At 48.9% G+C, this 21,869-nt stretch overlaps 1 protein-coding gene across 2 annotated transcripts in view; it reads right to left on the reverse strand.

Annotated features, from left to right (window-relative positions):
- LOC147115293 (zinc transporter ZIP6-like) overlaps positions 1 to 20,118 on the reverse strand; it is a 31,919-nt gene extending 11,801 nt beyond the window's left edge. The window contains exons 1-6 of one of the 2 annotated variants that reach the window (XM_085993710.1): positions 19,971 to 20,118; positions 12,107 to 12,876; positions 10,613 to 10,781; positions 6,295 to 6,464; positions 3,970 to 4,146; positions 464 to 575 (exon numbers count right to left, since the gene is read on the reverse strand). In XM_085993710.1, the coding sequence (XP_085849836.1) occupies positions 464 to 575; positions 3,970 to 4,146; positions 6,295 to 6,464; positions 10,613 to 10,781; positions 12,107 to 12,874 (1,396 nt within the window). In that variant the 5' untranslated portion in view covers positions 12,875 to 12,876; positions 19,971 to 20,118. Of the gene's footprint in view, positions 1 to 463; positions 576 to 3,969; positions 4,147 to 6,294; positions 6,468 to 10,612; positions 10,782 to 12,106; positions 12,877 to 19,970 lie in introns of both variants that reach the window. The other variant, XM_085993709.1, reaches the window with a different exon arrangement.
- Between the last annotated feature and the right edge of the window lie 1,751 nt (positions 20,119 to 21,869).

A 21,869-nucleotide genomic window follows, 5' to 3' on the forward strand; every position in this document is an offset into this window, starting at 1 on the left:
GCTTCAGCTAGAGACGCTTTTAAGCTGCAGCCGACTGTTTTGAAGCTGTTGCTAAGCAACAGGGTTTGTTGATTCACACGGAGCTGAAAAGCTCCGTATGTTTCAACATTAGCGCTGGTTTGTCCGGCAGTTTTGATGGGACGGCAACAACTCGGTCCCGTCGGTGCCGGATAGCACAAAGTTTCCTGTATATGTAACTCCTAACTAACGTTATATCGTATCTTCCAGTTTCAGTAGATGCACTCTTGCGTGCAAACGTTTATGCCCAGGAAAAACCAAATGCATGAAGAGTTTCGCTCCAATCCCAGCAAATGTTTTAGTTAGAAAACTATTGCCAAAACACACGCCTGCTAAAATCTATAATCCACCAAGACTCACGGTGCAGGGCAACACTGATTCCAGCTTCTGGAAAAAAAAAACACAAGATATGCTTCATGTGCCAGTGATGCAGTCGATGACTTACCAGCAAATTGTTTTAGCTCTGGGTTTTCATCCTTGGCTAACTGCTGCGATTCCTGGGGTTCCACATTTCTATCAATATCTACCTCTTGGTCGCCTTGGCTCGACTTCTTTTGCTGTTAAAACAAAATGCATTTCAAACATTGCACACGGATACTGGAATTTCCAAAGCCAGGAAATATCGCTGTGTAAACTTGAGGGGAGAAAAACCAATTAAAATAACACACGGGCAGCTAAACAGAAATTGGAAAGTCTGCGATTTCAGTTTGTTAGTTACCAAGAAGCAGTCTTAATATCAGCCAGTTGAGATTTACATCAAATATAATTCAAAGCACAGACATACATAACAAAAATCTGCAAACTCTCTGAAATGAATAGTTAAAACATTTAGATTTATAACTATTTGAAGGTCTTTCTCGTTCTTTAGAAGCAGTTTAAGCTTCATGCACAAATGAATAAGCAGTCTAAGGAAGGCTATTATTACAGACAGTGAATTAGCAGGGGAAACTGTGAATGGGCAGGTCACTCCCTATAATCTGAACCTTACATTCACCCAGTGAAGTTTTCTTAACCTGATGCGCTTGAAATCTACGGTGACCAACCTCCCAGAAAAATGCCAATGTAATATGTACAGCACCTCGAGTTTTTCCTTTAGGAGTTTAAGACCCTTCAGTACTGTACTGATTAGATACCTTCCACCATCAAGGAGGCTTTGTATTCTATTATGCCCAATCCCACAGGCTCAATTTAAAATAGGACTCGTTCGTGTTATGTTATCTGCCATCCACTGGTCCAGGCTGTGCTAGATGGGAAGATTTCTTCGACTGCTTGCCCACGATTTGCACCAGGGTGATCGCTGGACACCAGCACACGATGTCTACCGATTCACTGGATGACTTCCGGCTCCAGTTGAATTTTTGTTTCCATTTTACCGTTTTGATTTCATTTGGTTATTCTTGTTAAGTTGCTTAGTTACTTTAAAACTAGCTTGAGTGGACCATTTCTCTTCTGTACTGTTAATAGTGTCACCCTTTTAAAGGAATTCCTTTAGCATTTGGTAGGATTCCCACAATTCCCACTGGCCTCGCCACGATGGGACCCTTTCATATTTTCTGATTTGTCTGTTGGGTTACTTCTGTTGGCATGTTTTGTTTAAATGCAAGCTGTCTGGGCCATCCCGTTTTAGAATTTTAGTGGGGTCACCCCTTTAAGTGGTGGCAGTTGGGACTTTTCCCAATCTAACCAGCCTACCTTAAAATAGCACCTTTCATAAGAACATAAGAAATAGGGGCAGGAGTAGGCCATTCGGCCCTTCGAGCCTGCTCCACCATTCAATAAGATCATGGCTGATCTTCGACCTCAACTCCACCTTCCTGCACTATCCCCATATCCCTTGGTTCCCTGAGTATCCAAAAATCTATCGACCTGTCTTGAATATACTCAACGACTGAGCATCCACAGCCCTTTGGGGTAGAGAATTCCAAAGACTCACAACCCTTTGAGTGAAGAAATTTCTCTTCATCTCAGTCCTAAATGGCCGACCCCCTATCCTGAGTCTATGACCCCTAATTCTAGACTCCCCAGCCAGTGGAAACAACCTCCCAGCATCTACAATGTCAAGCCCCTTGGGTTATGTTATCAGCCATCCACAGGTCCAGTATGTGGAAGATTGCCTTCAATTCCTTGCCTATACTTCAAGGGCATGTTTTCAGCCAGGTGACCTTTGAACACCTCTGGATGTCTTGTGTGCCCACTGGGCACCGCATGGAACTTACCTCAAACTTGACCATTCTGATTTGGTCTTGTTATTTTAGTCACTTTGTTTAGTTCAAAAAAAACCTATTTGAGTGGGGCAAACCCAACTAGAAATGTTATTGGTGTTGCCCCTTTAGAGCACAGATACCTCAAACAGAATCTTATTCATCTGCCTCAGAGGGGCAGCTCCCAGGTTAGTTCTCAGTTCTAGCATTGACCACCAAGACCTTTGCTATTCTCTTCATCCCCTCTTGCCTAGAAGTTTTAGGAATTCTGCATGAATACTGTCTGCGCGTCGGAGCCAGCATTTGGCTTAAAGGTAACATCCCCTGCTTCTAGGCACAGGGTGAAGGCTTCGAGCCCTGCTCCAAGCAATCCCTCGTGAGTGGAGACTAAAATAAATCCCCAAAAATCTATAAATCCTGGGTTGATATCCAGTGTGGGACTTGCATCCATACTCCGAAGATAAAAACTGTGAGAAAAGGAAACCACCTCAGTTACTCTTCCCTGCTAAATGGCTCAAAAATCTTGAGAGAGACTTTTGAGTTAGGACCTGCCCTAACACAATGGATGGACTGTCAGCACGTGCCCCTTTTCCATTAGTCAGGCAACACAGTGTGGAGGCCACTTCCTCTCAAAGCCTCCTATCTGAGTAGCACACCCCACCAGCATCTCTGTGGAAATGATATAGAATCACAGAATGATACAGCACTGAAGGAGGCCATTCGGCCCATCGTTCCTGTGCCAGCTCTTTGAAAGAGCGATCCAATTAGTCCCACTCCCCTGCTCTTTCCACATAGCCCTGTAAATGTTTTTCCTTCAAGTATAGAAACATAGAAGATAGGAGCAGGAGTAGGCCATTCGGCCCCTCGAGCCTGCTCCGCCATTCAATGCGATCATGGCTGATCATCCAAATTCAGTACCCTGTCCCTGCTTTCTCCCCATATCCCTTGACCTCTTTAGCCTTAAGAAATATATCTAACTCCTTCTTGAATATATTTAATGAATTGGCCTCTACTGCCTTCTGTGGTAGAGAATTCCACAGGTTCACCACTCTCTGGGTGAAGAAATGCCTCCTCATCTCTGTCCTAAATGGCTTACCCCTTTATCCTTAGACTGTGACCCCTGGTTCCGGACTCCCCGACCATCGGGAACATCCTTCCTGCATCTAGTCTGTATTTATCCAATTGCCTTTTGAAAGTTACTATCGAGTCTGCTTCCACCGCCCTTTCGGGCAGTGCATTCCAGATCATAACAACTCGCTGAGTAAAAACGTTTCCTCATGTCGCCTCTGGTTCATTTGCCAATCACCATAAATCTGTGTCCTCTGGTTACCGACCCTTCCACCACTGGAAACAGTTTCTCCTTATTTACTCCATCAAAACCCTTCATGATTTTGAACACCTCTATTAAATCTCCTCTTAACAACCCCAGCTTCTCCAGATAACCAAAGTCCCCCACCATTCTAGTAAATATAAACTGCATTCTACCACAAAGCAAAGATTTCTTAATTGGTACCGGCTCTTTCAACTAACCGTCAGTGAGAAGCAAATTACAATGAAGGCCGCCACACAGAATTTCACTTTCTTGTTCAGAAGTTCAAAAGTAAGGAGTCAGGATCAGCATGCTGAACACTCAAAAGAATTACCAGTGCACTGAACTTTTATTTATCAATTAAAACTCTGAACTAACATTTATCATCGTAAAAAGCCTTCCTTATTAATGTTAGGAACACAAGGCACTACTAGTTCTTACCTTCTTTTTATCTTTGTACAGTTTAATTAATGTTATAAGATGTTCGATAAGAAACATAAAGTAAAGGCCACCAAGCGCGGTGAGACCTTTCCACACAGAATCCAAGTGATCGTGATCGTGATCTTCTGTAGCATGATCATGCTGCTCAGCATCGTGATGATGATGAACACCTTGTGACTGTAAAGTAAGAACATAAACATTTTAATTATTATTTTGGAACAGGAAACGACCATTAAGTCCAACATGCCTCCTCTTTTATTCCATTTTTGGGCATCGCTGGCAAGGCCGACATTTATTGCCCATCCCTAGTTGCCCCTTGAGAAGGTAGTGGGGAGCCGCCTTCTTGAACCGCTGCAGTCCGTGTGGTGAAGATACTCCCACACTGCCGTTAGGTAGGGAGTTCCAGGATTTTGACCCCTTTCCTGGAGCAAGGTCACACTCTGGTACCCTTCCCCAAATCATGATTATTCTAGTGCGAGTCTCAATAGTGAAAAAAACTTCCATTTATGTAGCACCTAATCATGTCTCAGGACGTCCCAAAGTGCTTTACATACAACAAATTACATTGAAGTGCATTCACTCTTGCTATGCTGGCATCGAACACTGGGAGAGCTCCCCTGCTCTTCTTCGAAAGAGTGCTGTGGGATCACTCGCGTCCACCCGAGAGGGAAAACGAAGTCTTGGTTTATTTACACCTCATCTGAAAGACGGCGCCTCCGACAGTGCAGCGCTCCCTTAGTACTGCACTGGAGTTATAGGGGATTTCATCATTAGATGGACAGATAGTCCCAAATGGTTTGTTACCTCCCAGGTACATAGTGGAGCAAGTGGAAAAATGATGGAGAGATGAGGATATAGTTCACATTGGAACCATAGATGAGGAAAGAGCAGGATGGAAGAAGTTAAGTGCTACATGACAAAGCAAGACCTCTAGGGTAGCAATCCCAACAACATCTTGCATTTATATAGCATCTTTAATGTAGTAAAACGTCCCAAGGCGCTTCACAGGAGCGTTATCAAACAAAATTTGACAGCGTACCCCATAGGAGGGTATTAGGACAGATGACCAAAAGCTTGGTCAAAGAGGTAGGTTTTAAAGAGCATCTTACAGGAGGAGGGAGAGGTAGTGAGGCGGAGCGGTTTAGGGAGGGAATTTCAGATTTTAGGGCCTAGGGACACAGATTCCTACCTGTTCAAAATAAAGGCAAACTCCGAGAGTTGTCACCGTTTGCGGAAGAGACCATGATTAGAACAGAGGTAGACCTGTCCCACCTGGGTACAGATAGGGTGGAACCCTGTAGATGGGGTGAAACATGAGGGGAGAGAAACTAACCATGGGTATCTGCTGTTGTCTCAACAGGTCAGGAGTGGGGAGGAGGAAATTGGAGCAAGAGCTTGGTAGTCAATTAGGGAACCGTGCAAAGGAACCAGTGCAGTTGTTATGGGTACACAAACTGTGGGGTCTTCATGTTACAATCCTTGGGTCATGCTATCATTTAACTAGATATTGGGCAGGAAAGGCGCACTCCAGGTTGTAGGGGACACAAAGTCCACTTGTAGGAGTGACTGGTGACTCTGAACCAGAGATCGTATCTAGCGCAGGCCTGAAATTTATAATGTATTTCTTCTTTAAAATAATTTTTAACGGACGATAGCATCTTCACTGGCTTTGCTCATGGTCCCAATATCAAGATGCACGTGCCAGGTGTCAGCGCCATATTGATCAGCACCGTGTCCCTGCAAACGAAGCCAGAGGCCACCTCACATCTTAACCTGACCCACTGTGCCCAGCATCAGCAGCTGCCCTCACTTCTGTCCTTCAAGGCCACTGGTCGATCCCACCAGCTTGCAATGTGGCCTGGATTCCAATTGGTGCTTCCTAATGCCCACCACCGCTTCATCCCCTTCACCCAGCTCCAGAAAGCTAGATTGCATCGAGGCTGTGGTAAACTACTTTGGAGGATCTGGAAGTGTCGACGGCATTTGAAGTGAACAGCTGCAGGATCCAGAACCAGAGGTCTTAGTGGGTCCTAGAAGCCATTAAGATGCCACAAGGACATTGCACGGCCCCAACTTCAGGCAAAAATCACAACAAATATTGACAAGAGAATAGGTCACATGAAACAAAACAGATCACTATAAAGCAACACATTTTCTTGGGAACGTTGCAAGCAGCTAGTTGGCAGAGTGGGTCACATGCTTCCAATGGAGCAATCAGATCAGCAAATTAAGAGACAGCCTCATCACGCAGTGCGCACGGACTAACCAGATCTCTAAAAGGCAACACACTTTTGAAAAAAGTTCCCATTTACAGATGGTACTTACATGCGGCAAGAGATGCAAAAAGGCGTCCCCACTAAGCGTTCCGACGGCTAAAGCGACCAAGAATGTCAAGAGAAACTTGAAGAATGTCTTATTCATTAAGGGCATGAAGATTATACCCAACAGGGACAGCAGACTGATGACAGTAACAGATGCAAAGCCTCCGATCCAAGCTGCTGTAAAACAAAAAAAAAGGGACAGAATAGAACACGGCATGAGATTTTCAAAAATATACCGTAACCCATTTCAATAAGGTTTAACAATAGATTCACCAGGCAGTTTCCGATCCTCCCCTTCTCTCCCCATCAAGATTGTGACTCAAGAAGCAGTGGATAAAGCGTTACTATAAGCCATGATGCTCTCTTTCACCCCACTGCTCCAAGTTCCAATATTGAGGAGCAGGTTTCAGTTTTCATTGTTGATTTTTTTAAATTAAAAATTGGTTCGATACTTACGTGCTACAACACCTCCTGACAACTGATCTGCGACATCAATGCTACCCTCAATGCAGAAAGGACAATTCTTGACACTCTAAGTTGTTAGCACTTTCATGTTAAAATGTAGGGTTTAACTTGATCAAATGTGTCTCAGCACTGAACAAGCTGCGGATCTTTTCTCTAGAAAAAGAGAGAACCCTGAGGGGGTGACCTGATCGAGGTCTTTAAGATTATGAAAGGGTTTGACAGGATAGACGTAGAGAAGATGTTTCCACTTGTGGCAGAGACCAAAACTAGGGGTCATAAATATAAGATAATCACTAATAAATCCAATAGGGAATTCAGGAGAAACTTCTTTACCCAGAGAGTGGTGAGAATGTGGAACTTGCTGCCACAGGGAGTGGTTGAGGCGAATAGTATTGATGCATTGAAGGGGAAGCTAGATAAACACATGAGGGAGAAAGGAATAGAAGGATATGCTGATAGGGTGAGATGAAGAAGGGTGGGAGGAGGCTCACATGGAGCATCATAAGAACATAAGAAATAGGAGCAGGAATAGGCCACTCGGCCCCTCGAGCCTGCTCCGCCATTCAATAAGATCATGGCTGATCTTGGGCTCAAAGCCACTTCCCCGCCCGCTCCCCATAACCCTTCACTCCCTTATCTTGCAAAAATTTGTCTATCTCCACCTTAAGTTTATTTAATGACCCAGCCTCCACAGCTCTCTCAGGCAGAGAATTCCACAGATTTACGACCCTCCGAGAGAAGAAATTCCTCCTCATCTCAGTTCTAAAAGGGCGACCCTTTATTCTGAAACTATGCCCCCGAGTTCTAGATTCCCCCACGAGGGGAAATCAACACTGACATGGACCAGTTGGGACGAAATAGGCTGTTTCTGTGCTGTAAATACTTTATAATTTTGTTAAAACAAATTGGCCTAAATTTCCTCCTCTGACCAGATGCTTGGGAAGATAATCCAGCCCGTTTTATTGGGTATTGTACATCAAAAGTTATTCAAATGAAGCTGAAAGGTAAAGGGTTAAACGTCTGCCTGGAAGACCAACACCCAAAATAAGAGGATCATTTCTGTCATTTTTTAAACAAAAATACCAAAATATCATCACTTGTCGCACCTGTAGTGAAAGTGCCCCGAGAAAAACGGGCGTCACTGAACCACACTGCTTAATTCCGGGACATCCCAGAACCCGTGGGAATGTTTGGTCAACACTCCCAGAACCAAGTCTCCCAGAATCATCTGTTAACAGCTGCAGCTACGAAAGGTCAGGGTGCCAAGGCCGGAGTGAATGGGCCGTGTTGTCTGAAGAGATAAGGAATGTCGGGGGGGGGGGGGGGGGTGGGGGGGGGTTCTTGAGGAACATAAGAAGTAGGAGCAGGAGTAGGCCATACGGCCCCTCGGGCCTGCTCCGCCATTCAATAGGATCATGGCTGATCCGAACCTAGACTCACGTCCACTTCCCTGCCCTCTCCCCGTAACCCCTAATTCCCTTATCTGCTAGGAAACTGTCTATCTCCATTTTAAATTTATTTAATGTCGCAGCTTCCACAGCTCTCTGGGGTAGCAAATTCCATAGATTTACTACCCACTGAGTGAAGAAGTTTCTCCTCACCTCAGTTTTGAAAGGGCAGCCCCTTATTCTAAGATTATGCCCCCTAGTTCCAGTCTCACCCATCAGTGGAAACATCCTCACCGCATCCACCCGATCAAGCCCCCTCACAATCTTATATGTTTCGATAAGATCGCCTCTCATTCTTCTGAACTCCAATGAGTAGAGGCCCAACCTACTCAACCTTTCCTCATACGTCAACCCCCTCATCTCCGGAATCAACCGAGTGAACCTTCTCTGAACCGCATAAATATTGGCCAGGACACCGGGGATAACTCCCCAGCTCCTCTTCGAAATAGTGCCATGGGATCTTTTACGTCTACCTGAGAGAGCAGACGGGGCCTCGGTTTAATGCCTCTTTCAGCCCTGCACTGGAGTGTCGCCTAAATTTTTGTGCTCAAGTCCCTGGAGTGGGACTTGAACCCACAACCTTCTTGACTCAGAGGCGAGGGGTGCTACCCACTGAGTCACAGCTGACAGTTGTAGCTGGCACCGCGGTCGGAGAGAGGAAAAACAGGGAGTAACTTTCCCAACAGCCGTTGCTGTTTAGTTGGAATCCGACAGCGACTGCTTCCTGGTCTGTGTTTATAAAGCTGTTATAAAGACATGGGGGGGAGGAATTCGTTAGTGGCCATTTTGGGTCGATAACATCACCTGGGCGCTAGATTTAGCGCTGGCGATCGCTAACTTCAGTTTTAGCGCCCCAAGAGGGAGGTGGAGCTAATCCAAGCGCTCCAGTTCCTTCTTAGAGCGCAATCCACGAATATCGGGGCGGTGCATTCTGCTGCGTCACGCACTGGGCCACGTAGCGCTGCCACATGGAAGGGCTCTTCCCCTCGTTAAAGGGGAGGGCCCAAGCTCACAACTCTGCGGGGCCCTACCTGGACCCTGCGTTCAAAGAGGCAACGGGCTGCGCGGCAAGTAAGTCGGACGATTTCCCCCCCCACCCCCACGCCACCTCCCCTTTAGTTAGCGCCCCGTGAGCCTCCTGCCACTCCGTTCCCGCCCCCTGAATCAGTCGCCGTCATCGCCGGGCACAGATTCAGGGGGCGCGGGCTAATAACGGGGCGCTGCGCATGGTGATGACATCGCCTGCACAGCAGAGCGAGGCGCTACCGGTTACCGCTGCCACTAAACTCCCGCTGAATTTAGCGGGAGTCGTTAGTGGTGCCGCACCTGGGCGAAAAGTCACTTGCGGCGCAAATGCACCGAATTTCTAGCCCATGGGATCCTGGGCTTCTTAAATAGAGGCAGAATACAAAAGCAAGGAAGTTATGCTAAACCTTTCTAAAGCGCTGGTTAGGCCTCAGCTGGAGCATTGTGTGCAATTCTGGGCACCGCACTTTAGGAAGGAAGCCTTGGAGAGGGTGCGGAGGGGATTTACCAGAATGGTAGCTGGGATGAGGGACTTCATTTACGCGGATAGACTGGAGAAGCTGGGGTTGTTCTCCTTACAGCAGAGAAGGTTAAGAGGAGATTTGATAGCGGTGTTCAAAATCATGAGGGGTTTTGATCGAGTAAATAAGGAGAAACTGTTTCCAGTGGCAGGAGGGTCGGTAACCAAAGGACACAGATCGAAGATAATTGGCAAAAGTTGTTGTTACGATCTGGAATGCACTGCCTGAAAGAGAGGTAGAAGCAGATTCAATAGTAACTTTCAAAAGAGAATTGGATAGATACTTGAAGGGAAAAAATGTACAGGGCTGTGGGGAAAGAGCGGGGGAGTGGGACTAATTGGATTGCTCTTTCAAAGAGCCGGCACAGGCACGATGGGCCAAATGGCCTCCTTCTGTGCTGTATCATTCTATGATAGATCGTATATATTAGACATGTTCCTGGGACTAGGGACAGGGTCACTGGCAAGGCTTAGAAGCTAAGCAGAGCCAGGCCTGGTTAGTACCTGGAGGAGTGACCATCAGGGAAGACCAGGTGCAGAAGGTCACGGAAGGAGCCCCGAGGAGGGGCGGTTGGTGAGAAGGTCACGGAAGGAGCCCCGGGAGGGGCGGCTGGTGAGCAGGCCCGGGCGTTGGGCTGAAGATTGTCGGACAGGAGGAATGGTGGAAATGGAATGGCGGCGCGCACAGACGCAGCGGCTTTGCTTCTCCCAGGACGGTGCGATTTACGTTTAATGTTAATGTTATTTGTACTGGACTCATGGGAGCTTGCAAGATCACATTTCGTTGTACAATGACAATAAAGTTGAATTATTATTATTATGTAGTGTGGGGCACTCAAACCAAATTAAATAAAATGACTCACCTGCCTCAATGGAGTACACTGGGTGTTTCTCTCCAGTTTCATGCGCGATGCAAGCCTTGCTCTCGATCTGATCCAGGAGAGCAAGGCAAAGGTAGCTGAACTGCTCGGCATTGAGAGTCGTATGTGGTTGCATCCCATGGGACGAGAGTAACTTGTCTGCATTCAGGCACTGCGGGGGGACACAATGGTCCAGAAATCAAAGGCCCATTTGACCAACGCAATCACCCGGCTATTCCTCCCACCCAAAATTCCCTTATCACCTACTCAAGGCCGTACCACCCACATTTTAAAGTTAAGACAGTTTCACACAGCGGGTGGCAACACAGGGGACTCTTGCAATGTACGTGCACCGGGGGGAGGAGGCAGCCCGTACACACTAGGTGTAGGAATATTGAGTCTCAGCTGGAGACGGTCCACACTCTGCAGCAGAGAGCACAATGAGGGGGTTTCTGGCTGGGATGCTCCAGAACATGGTCACTTAGTCACCACTTTAGTCACGATGCTCAAGCCATCGGGGTGTATGGGGCAGGCTTGATGGACCAGCTGGTCTTTTGCCCGTCAATTGCATATGTTGGTAAGAGGCAGGGGCGGGACAGTTCAGGGCACATGCATAGTGTAGAAAGGGAAAGAGAAGGGAGTAACCATCTACAGGGAGAATGGGGAGCCCTGGCTACCTTTACTGCTACTCACTCATTTTATTTTTGGTCAAGCAAGGTGCAGAAGCCCATCGCTATGTTTAACAATCTCCAAACCAAGCAACCAAGAAATCTACAGATGGCGAATCTCAGTCTGGCTGATACATCCCTTTAGGATGTAGCCTGACCAACGGTATTGTTACCTCTAAAACTTGACTATTCCAACGCACTCCTGGCTGGCCTCCCACCTTCCACCCTCCGTAAACTGGAGCTCATCCAAAACTCCGCTGCCAGTGTCCTAACTCGCACCAAGTCCCGTTCACCCATCGCCCCCCCTGTGCTCACTGACCTTCATTGGCACCCGGTTTGGCAACACCTCGATTTTAAAATTCTCATCCTTGTTTTCAAATCCCTCCATGGCCTCGCCCCTCCTCATCTCCGTAACCTCCTCCAGTCCTACAACCCTCCGAGATCTCTGCGCTCCTCCAATTCTGGCCTCTTCGCATTCCTTATTTTAATCGCTCCACCATCGGTGGCTGTGCCTTCAGTTGCCAGGGCCCTAAGCTCTGGAATTCCCTCCCTAAACCTCTCCGCCTCTCTCCCCTCCTTTAAGACGCTCCTTAAAACCTACCTCCTTGACCAAGCCTTCGGTCACCTCCCCTAATATCTCATGTGGATCGGTGTCAAATTTTGTCTGGTAACGTTCCTGTGAAGCGTCTTGGTATGTTTTACTATGTTAAAGGCGCTACATAAATACAAGTTGTTTTTGTTGTCGGTCGACTGAGCGAAGAAGCGAACACCATCGATAGATCGAGGACAGCCTCTTGCCAGGTATGCAGCAAGTGAAATGCGATCTTACCTCCTCTCCTTTCAAGTCTTTATCAGCATGGTTTTCAAGTGGATTATTTCTTCTCTGAACTTCTTTAACATCCTTGTGAGTAGAATATTCAGCCGGCGCCTGACCAACAGTGTTGGTGCTATAACCGTCTGTTGGGGCAAGTTGAGCTTTGAGCCCGTCTGTCAGATATGTATCTGCCGTAGCTGGAATTGCGCTCGGAGGACTGCGTGCTGGCCTCACGTGTCTTCTGCTTCCAGAATGACCTCCAGCAGAGATGACTGACTGTGGAGTTGGGTCTGGCGTGCGATGCACTTCCCCACCAGATAGCTCGTTGTGCTTTGGAAAATCTTCAGTCCCTTTGGGAGTGGTCTGCAAGCCAATTCGCAACCGGATATGCCGGCACTCGGGGCAGCAGTGGTGATGAATGGTTCCTTCTGCCGATATCGTATGCTTCTTAGCGACATGGTCAAAATGCTCATGTTTAGTTTTCATCGTTCGGATTCTCCCGACTCCAATATTGCACAGGAGCTTCTCTAACCCCTCCACCGTCAGGGTGCCGTTTTCCCCATACTGGTCAAACAGTTTGTGCAGATAGTACTTCTGCTCAAACGCCGCCTTGTATCTGTCCAGACTTGCGGTGGTTGCGTCTGGCAGCAGCGGGTGACCGTGCTCACCGACTGCCGTGCATTCGGTAGCGTGGTCAGCGCGGCCACAGCGCCCGTTCCGAAAGAAAATCACCAGGCAGGTCAAGAAAAATCTGAGAGGCGGACACATTTCTACTGGAGCCATTCCTGTCGACAAAAAAAATAGTCGTTTATGCACATGTACTTCAAAGAACTATTTGAAGTCTACACACAAGGGTGGTCGAAGTTTGGAACTCTCTGCCGCAAACGGCAATTGATGCTAGGTCAATTGTTAATTTTAAATCCGAGATTGATAGATTTTTGTTAACCGAAGGTATTAAGGGATAATGGGGCAAAGGCGGGTATATGGAGTTAGGTCGCAGATCAGCCTGGATCTCGGTGAATGGCAGAACAGGCTCGAGGGGCTAAATGGCCTACTCCTGTTCCTATACTTGCAAAGACTACATGAACAGAGAAGCCGTCCTACTTAAATGGACTTCACTGTTTTTCGACATGTTCAGTTCCAGTTCTTCTGGAGTTCAAGCCCTTCAGACGTTCCTACCCGTTCATTCTGCAGTGAGGTCATTGTAATGATCATATTAAAGGGCTTGTAAATGTCACGTTTCAAAAAAAAATATATTTTTTAGATTTAATAGGATTTTAATTCACTCAATTTTAGTTATTTGCATAAAAGATCTCTAAAAAGCTTTACAACATATCCAGCCTCACGCCATCATGGTTGACTTTTAACTGCCCTCTGAAATGGCCGGGCAAGTCACTCAGTTGTGTCAAAGCGATACCAGCGGTTCAGGAACACCACCTTCTCAAGAACAGCCAGGAATGGACAATAAATGCCGGCCATGCCAGCGACGCCCACACCTCAAGAATAAATCCCCACAACCACAAAAATGGCTATTGCTCTTGTATTTAAATATAAATGTGATTCCACGGCACTATTTCGAAGAAGAGCAGGGGAGTTCTCCCCGGTGTCCTGGGCCAATATTTAATCCCTCAACCGATATCACAAACAGATTATCTGGTCATTTATCACATTACTGTTTGTGGGAACTTGCTGTGCGCAAATTGGCTGCCGCGTTTCCTACATTATAACAGTGACTACACTTCAAAAAGTACTTCATTGGCTGTAAAGCGATTTGGGACGTCCCGAGGTTGTGAAAGGCGCTACAGAAATGCACGCCTTGCTTTCTTTCATTCTATTTCACCCTTGCTAAGCCCCAAGCTTCTCTCCCTAACATCACCCTCATCCCCCAGTATCACCAACACACTACTGTCCCCAACATGCACTCCTCCCCTTCCTATCCACCTGTGTCCCAAATCTCTAAACCTTTGCCCCTTAATATTCCCTTCTGACCCAACATCACCCTCTTGCCCCTCACTCACTAAAACCCTCCTTAAAACAACAACAACTTGTATTTATATAGCGCCTTCAACATAGTAAAACATCCCAAGGCACTTCACAGGAGTATTATTGTGGTAAACCACTGTATTGTATATTGCCACCTCTGGGTGGCGCTGTGTATGGAGGCATGCCTCAGCTGACTCCACCCACCACTGTGTGGGTTTCGTTCAGACTTGTTCAGTCACTCACGAAGAAGCATGGTCTCTTCTTAGCTAATAAAAGCCTTATTCATCTCTTCTTTCGACTCATCATCTCTTCTTCGACTCATCACCTTTTATGAAGTAATTGATAAGCGTATCAATTTTATTAGCTAAAAGTTAAATGGCGACACCTGAGGAGCAACAACAGCAATGGATACAGCAGACATTGCTGAGAGCCCTCAGACCACCACGCCTGGACCTCGACCCTCAAGATGTGGGTGCATCAGCCAAGTTTGAACACTGGCTGAGCTGCTTTGAATCCTTCCTCGCAATCTCACAGGTTACAGAGGAGGATCACAAACTGAAAATTTTGACCGCCCAGGTGAGCCATCAAGTATATATGCTAATCCGGGACTCTAATACGTACGTGGCGGCCCTCGAGCTACTAAAAGGGCAATATACGCGCCCAGTGAACACAATTTACGCCCGACACCTCTTGGGATCCCGCAGGCAGCAACCGGGAGAATCGGTAGGGGCATTTGCACGGGCGCTACTGGCACTCTGCAGAGACTGCGATTGTAAAGCGGTAACGGCTGTGGAGCACGCGCAGGGACTCGCCTGTGATGCCTTCGTCAGGGGCCTCCAGTCAGACCACACCCGGCAGAGACTGCTAGAAAGCAAGGAACCCGACCTGAAGACGGCCATTGCCCTTGCGCTCTCGTTAGAGGAGGCCCACCGAAACCTCGAGGCATACCCCCGTAACGGCGCCGAGACATGGCAATCGAAACCGTGGGACACGGGACCGCCGCCCCCGGCACCAACCGCTGCAGCGACCCAACCGAGACAGCAGCCTCCGGTAAGAACTGCTTCGATGCCCAGTAACCAGGCCCAAAAATGCTATTTCTGTGGCCAGTTAAAACATCCCAGAGCGCACTGCCCAGCTAAGACAGCTACCTGCTCGGGCTGCGGGAAGAAAGGCCATTACGCTAACGCCTGCAAGGGGAAGCCAGCCAGCAGCGCAGCGTGCGGGCCGTGGGAGCAGCCATCTTATCCGCCATTTTGTGTACCCCCGGCCGCATGGCATCCGCCGCCATCGTATCCAACGCACTCAACCGCCATTTCGTCACCGGAACCGACCACCGTCTCGGCGGATGACTATAGTGACTCACTAAGCCACATACTGGCCTCCGTGACGCTGGATCAAGGCCACCCTCACCATCTATCCAGCTCCATGATGGATATCGCGGTAAACGGCCACGCCACCAGTTGCCTGATCGACAGCGGGAGCACAGAGAGTTTCGTCCACCCCGACACGGTACGTAGCCACTCCCTCACGATTCTGCCAACGCACCATCGCATTTCTATGGCGTCCAAGTCCCAGTCAATGGACATCAGCGGCTACTGTGTGGTGACCCTGTCAGTAGGGGGCACTGAATATCAAAAATTTAAACTGCTAGTCCTGCCCCGTCTTTGCGCTGCCGTCCTGCTAGGGTTGGATTTTCAGTGCCACCTTAAGAGTGTCACACTAGCATACGGTGGACCCCTCCCCCCACTCACAGTCTGCAACCAACAACTTTTAAATCGCCCGCTGCAAACCACCTGCAGCCTTTCCACATTAAAAGTCCCCCCCCCTCCCCTGTTCGCTAACCTCACCCGCGACTGTAAACCCATCGCTACCAAAAGCAGGCGGTACAGTGCCGGGGACAGAGCTTTTATCAGCTCTGAGGTGGAGCGGCTCTTGAAGGAGGGCATTATCGAAGGTAGCACTAGCCCCTGGCGAGCCCAGGTTGTAGTCGTTAAAACCACTGCAAAACGCCGCATGGTAATCAACTACAGCCAAACCATAAACCGGTACACCCAGCTGGACGCGTACCCCCTCCCTCGCATATCTGATATGGTCAATCAGATTGCGCAATACAAAGTATTCTCCACCATCGACCTTAAGTCAGCGTACCACCAGCTGCCCATCCGCCATGAGGACCGCCAGTATACTGCCTTCGAGGCAAACGGCCGCCTCTACCACTTCCTTAGGGTCCCCTTCGGCGTCACCAACGGGGTTTCGGTCTTCCAAAGGGAGATGGACCGAATGGTTGACCAGAACGCGCTGCGGGCAACCTTCCCCTATTTGGATAACGTCACCATCTGCGGCCACGACCAGCAGGACCACGACGTTAATCTAGCAAATTTCCTCCGTACGGCCCAACGGCTGAACCTAACGTACAATAAGGAAAAATGTATGTTTCACACCAAGCGCCTGGCCATCCTCGGCTGCGTGGTGGAGAACGGAGTCATCGGGCCCGACCCCGACAGAATGCGCCCCCTAATGGAGCTACCCCTTCCCCACTGCCAAAAAGCACTGAAGAGATGCCTGGGGTTTTTCTCCTACTACGCCCAGTGGGTGCCCCTCTATGCAGACAAAGCCAGGCCCCTCATCAAAGCCACCTCCTTCCCCCTGACACCAGAGGCGTGTGCAGCCTTCACTCTTATCAAGAACGATATCGCGAAGGCCGCAATGCACGCGGTGGATGAGTCCATCCCCTTCCAAGTGGAGAGCGATGCCTCCGACTTCGCCCTAGCCGCGACCCTTAACCAGGCGGGCAGACCCGTGGCCTTTTTCTCAAGGACCCTCCAGGGCCCCGAGACGAGACACTCCTCCGTCGAAAAGGAGGCCCAGGCTATTGTAGAAGCGGTGCGTCACTGGAGGCATTACCTGGCCGGGAAACGATTTACCCTGCTCACTGACCAGCGTTCAGTAGCTTTTATGTTTAATAATAAGCAGAGGGGTAAAATCAAGAACGACAAGATCTTGAGGTGGAGAATCGAACTCTCCACCTACAATTATGATATCTTGTATCGGCCAGGGAAACTCAATGAGCCCCCAGATGCCCCATCACGTGGTACATGCGCCAACGCGCAGAGTGATAGGCTGCAGTCCCTCCACAATGACCTCTGCCACCCGGGGGTCACCAGGTTTTTCCATTTTATCAAATCCCGTAACCTGCCCTACTCCATCGAGGAGGTCAGGACCATGACCAAGAGCTGCCAAATCTGCGCCGAGTGCAAACCGCACTTCTATAGGCCGGACAGAGCAAGCCTGATCAAGGCCACCCGCCCCTTCGAACGCCTGAGCGTCGATTTTAAAGGGCCCCTCCCCTCCGCTGACCGCAATGTGTACTTCCTCAACATAGTTGATGAGTACTCCCGTTTCCCCTTTGCCATCCCTTGCCCAGACATGACCAGTACCACGGTCATCAAGTGTCTGAATGACATCTTCGCTCTGTTCGGGTTCCCTAGCTATATACATAGCGACAGGGGCTCATCGTTCATGAGCGACGAACTTCGGCAGTACCTGCTAACAAGAGGTATCGCCACGAGCAGGACCACCAGTTACAACCCCCGGGGGAACGGCCAGGTGGAAAGGGAGAACGCGACGGTTTGGAAGGCAGTCCTCTTAGCACTAAAATCTAAGGGCCTTCCGACCTCCCGCTGGCAGGAGGTCCTCCCTGCAGCGCTTCACTCCATTCGGTCACTGCTTTGTACTGCCACTAATGCGACCCCTCATGAGAAAATGTTCGTTTTCCCCCGGAAGTCTACATCGGGAACCTCGCTACCGGCATGGTTGACTTCTCCTGGGCCCGTCCTACTGCGGAGGCACGTGAGGACGCATAAAACGGACCCCCTGGTCGAGCGGGTGCACCTCCTACACGCCAACCCCCAGTATGCCTGGGTGACATACCCAGACGGGCGGGAGGACACGGTCTCCATACGAGATCTCGCACCCTCAGGTACCCCTGAATTACCACCGTTATCCCCCTTACCACCGTTATCAATTTTTTTTTTTTTTACAATTTAAATCGCTTTATTGGCATGATAAGTTACATCTTATGTTGCCAAAGCATCAAAATACATTTATGGTTCAGCACATAAACGCAGTTCTATTCATACAGTGTATAAACAGGTATATCCCTGAGTGTATAAATATACATTCGCATTGTTTATATATATTTTTTTCTTAGCTTACTGGTTGTCCCTCTGTTCATGGCAAGCTGCAACATAGTGCGCCGCCAGCGTTACACAGCTTCTCTCCTCTCCCAGTAGGAATGGGAGTTTTTGGTTGTCATTCAGATTTCTGAAATCAGGGCATATTTGTGAGAATTTTTGGTAGAAATTCTCCCTGATGCCCTGATATTTTCCACAAGCTGTGAGGAAGTGCATCTCTGTCTCCACCACTCCCTGACTGCAGTGAGAGCATATCCTGTCCTCTCTTGGCAGCCTGGTCTGCCTGTGTCTGCCTTTTTCGATCGCTAGGCTATGTTCGCTAAGTCTGTACCTTGTCAAGGTTCTTCTCAGTTTGTTATCCTTTACCATGGTCAGGTAATCAGCTATGTTGTATTGTCTGTTTAGGGCCAAGTAGCAATTGAGTTTGCTTTGGGTTTTTGTTGTTATCCCCCTTACCACTGTTATCCCCCACCACCCCTCCCAACCCAACCCCTGCAGACGGCATGCCAAAGCCCCAGGAATCTTCGCCAACCACCCAGACACCAGACCCGACGTCGGATGCTGCAACACCACCGCCGCCACCACGACGATCAGGACGTCAGACAAGGCCTCCTGATAGACTTAACTTGTAGTACCCTTCACCCCGCCGGACTTCACATTAAACAAGGGGTGAATGTGGTAAACCACTGTATTGTATATTGCCACCTCTGGGTGGCGCTGTGTATGGAGGCATGCCTCAGCTGACTCCACCCACCACTGTGTGGGTTTCGTTCAGACTTGTTCAGTCACTCACGAAGAAGCATGGTCTCTTCTTAGCTAATAAAAGCCTTATTCATCTCTTCTTTCGACTCGTCATCTCTTCTTCGACTCATCACCTTTTATGAAGTAATTGATAAGCGTATCAATTATAAGACCAAATTGACACCATGCAGTTCCCAGGAGGTACCCTTCTCCCCAGCCCCCACTGCAACCTCCCAATCACCCCCACTATGCAATATTCTCCTCTGCCCCCCTAAAACGCACCTTTAACCCCTTGCCCCCAAAATTCCCCTCCCTCTCATACCCTAAAAGGATCTATTGTCCCTTCAATGCTTTTCCCCAAATTACCCCTCACCCGATACCCCCTCACCCCGATACCCGCCTCACCCAATACTCCCTCACCCCCAGATACCCTCTCACCCCAATACCCTCACCCCCAGGTACCCTCTCACCCCAATACCCCCTCACCCCCAGATGCCCCCTTACCCCCTCACCCTCACCCCAGATACCCCCTCATCCCCAGATACCCCCTCACCCCGATACCCTCTCACCCCCAGATACCCTCTTAACCCCGATACCCCCTCATCCCCCAATACCCTCCCCACAATTACCCCCAATCACCCCCAGGACCCACTACCACCACCCTCCCCCAATCACCCCCAGGACCCACTACCACCACCCTCCCCCAATCACCACCCCCCTCCCCCAATCACCACCCCCCTGCCGGGGAGCCGCAGACTGAGGCCCAGGCCTGAGGCCGGTGGGCCGCGCTCCCGGTGCTGGGCCTGAGGCCGGTGGGCCGCGCTCCCGGTGCTGGGCCTGAGGCCGCTGGACCTGACCGGGCGACGAGCGAGACCGGACCGGACCCAGCACCGGGAGCACTGGCGGCGAAACATCGGGCTGCAAAAACGGCACCGATCGAAACGACTAATCGACCGACTCACCGGCGGGCGCGACACAAAGCCAGAGAGAGCGAGAGAGCCGCTGAGGTCCGGAGTTGCCGCAGGAGGAGCGGCTCAGCAGCGGTACCTGGTGGCCGCAGCCTGCAACAGCAGGGAGACCACCTCCTCTCCAAACCACAAGATGCCCCAATCGTGAACGCACGCGGACACAAATAATAGGCAGGCATACACAATGGAACTTATGTTCCACCAAATGAAGGGCCTTCGCTCTCCAGGAGGATTTGGCATCCTACTGGGTGAGCGTGAGGCCTGCCTGGACGGATGAACGAACGCACGCAGGTAGACAAATGGCACGCATGCACGCAGACATGCACAATGGAATTTACGCTTGAGCGAATGAACGAACGAATGCACGCAGGTAGACAAATGATACGCACGTACGCAGACACAATGGAACTTACGTTCGACCGAATGAAGGGCCCTCGCTCTCTAGGATGAAAGTTGGCATCCTATTGGGTGAGAGTGAGGCCTGTCTGGATGGATGAACGAACGCACGCACGCACGTACGCAGGTAGACAAATGGCACGCAGACATGCACAATGGATTTACGCTTGAGTGAACGAACGAACAAACGAACGGAGGAATAAAAAAAAAAAATGCCCCAATCGTTCTGCAATCTATACCCCATGTGGTTTAGTTTTCTAACAACATGCAACAAAAACAGCAACAATTTGTATTTATATAGCGCCTTTAACATAGTAAAAAGCCTCAAGGCGCTGCACAGGAGCGATTATCAAACAAAATTTGACCCCGAGCCACATAAGGGGATATTAGGGCAGGCGGGGGGGCAAAGAGGTCTGTTTTAAGGAGCGTCTTAAAGGAGGAGAGAGAGAGGCGGAGAGGCTTTAGGGAGGGAATTCCAGAACTCAGGGCCTTGTCAGCTGAAGGCACGGTCACCAATGGTGGAACGCTGAAAATCGGGGATGCTCAAAAGGCCAGAATTGGAGGAGCGCAGTGGTCTCGGAGGGTTGTAGGGCTGGAGGAGGTTACAGAGATAGGGAGGGGCGAGGGCCATGGAGGGATTTGAAGACAAGGGTGCGAATTTTAAAATCGAGGCGTTGTTGGACCGGGAGCCAGTGTAGGTCAGCGAGCACAGGGGTGAGGGGTGAACGGGACTTGGTGCGTGTTAGGATACGGGCAGCAGTGTTTTGGATGAGCTGCGTAACAGATCTAAGCCCTTCTGTATCCTTTGCCACCCACCCCCCTCCCCCACTGCACTCCCTGTATCAGTGCTGTCTGCAAATTTATCAAGCTTATAATTGTTCTCTGTATCCAGCATGTATATAAATTGGAAATAACACTGACCCCTGCAATGCTCCACCCAGCACCTTCCCTCAACCTTACACTACACTTGTCATGAGCATGTTGTTTCTATTTTCTGTTTATAATTTTTATCTGATCCTGTCCCACTTTCCACCCTGCATTTCCTTGATTTTGCTTTTATTAAATCTTACCAAAGGCCACATGGAAATCCAAACAAAGTATATCGTTGGGACTTTATTTGTAATATCCTCAAAGTTGTTTAAGAGACATTCCCCTTCCACTGCTAAATCTATCCATTAAACTGCTACACCAAACCGGCACACCTCCAAAATAAAACTTTGTATAGTTTCCACTACTTTGTCCAGTAGAAATGAAAGGCTAATGGGCCTGTAGTTAACTGGGTTGATTTGTTCCTCTTTTTATATGTAGGCACGACATCTGCTGCTTCCAGTTCTCTATTATAGTTGAGTTCTGTATAAAATATTATGTTCCCATAGGTTTTAGTATATTTTTATACGATATTCTCATCGTGTGCACAATATATATACAGGTATTATATTCCCATCGTGTGCACAATATAGTATATTATATTCCCATCGTGTGCACAATATATATATT

The sequence above is a fragment of the Somniosus microcephalus genome, chromosome 7 (genome assembly GCF_052327205.1).
Source record: "Somniosus microcephalus isolate GS21.2 chromosome 7, FLI_Smic_1.0, whole genome shotgun sequence".
Classification (NCBI taxonomy): domain Eukaryota; kingdom Metazoa; phylum Chordata; class Chondrichthyes; order Squaliformes; family Somniosidae; genus Somniosus; species Somniosus microcephalus.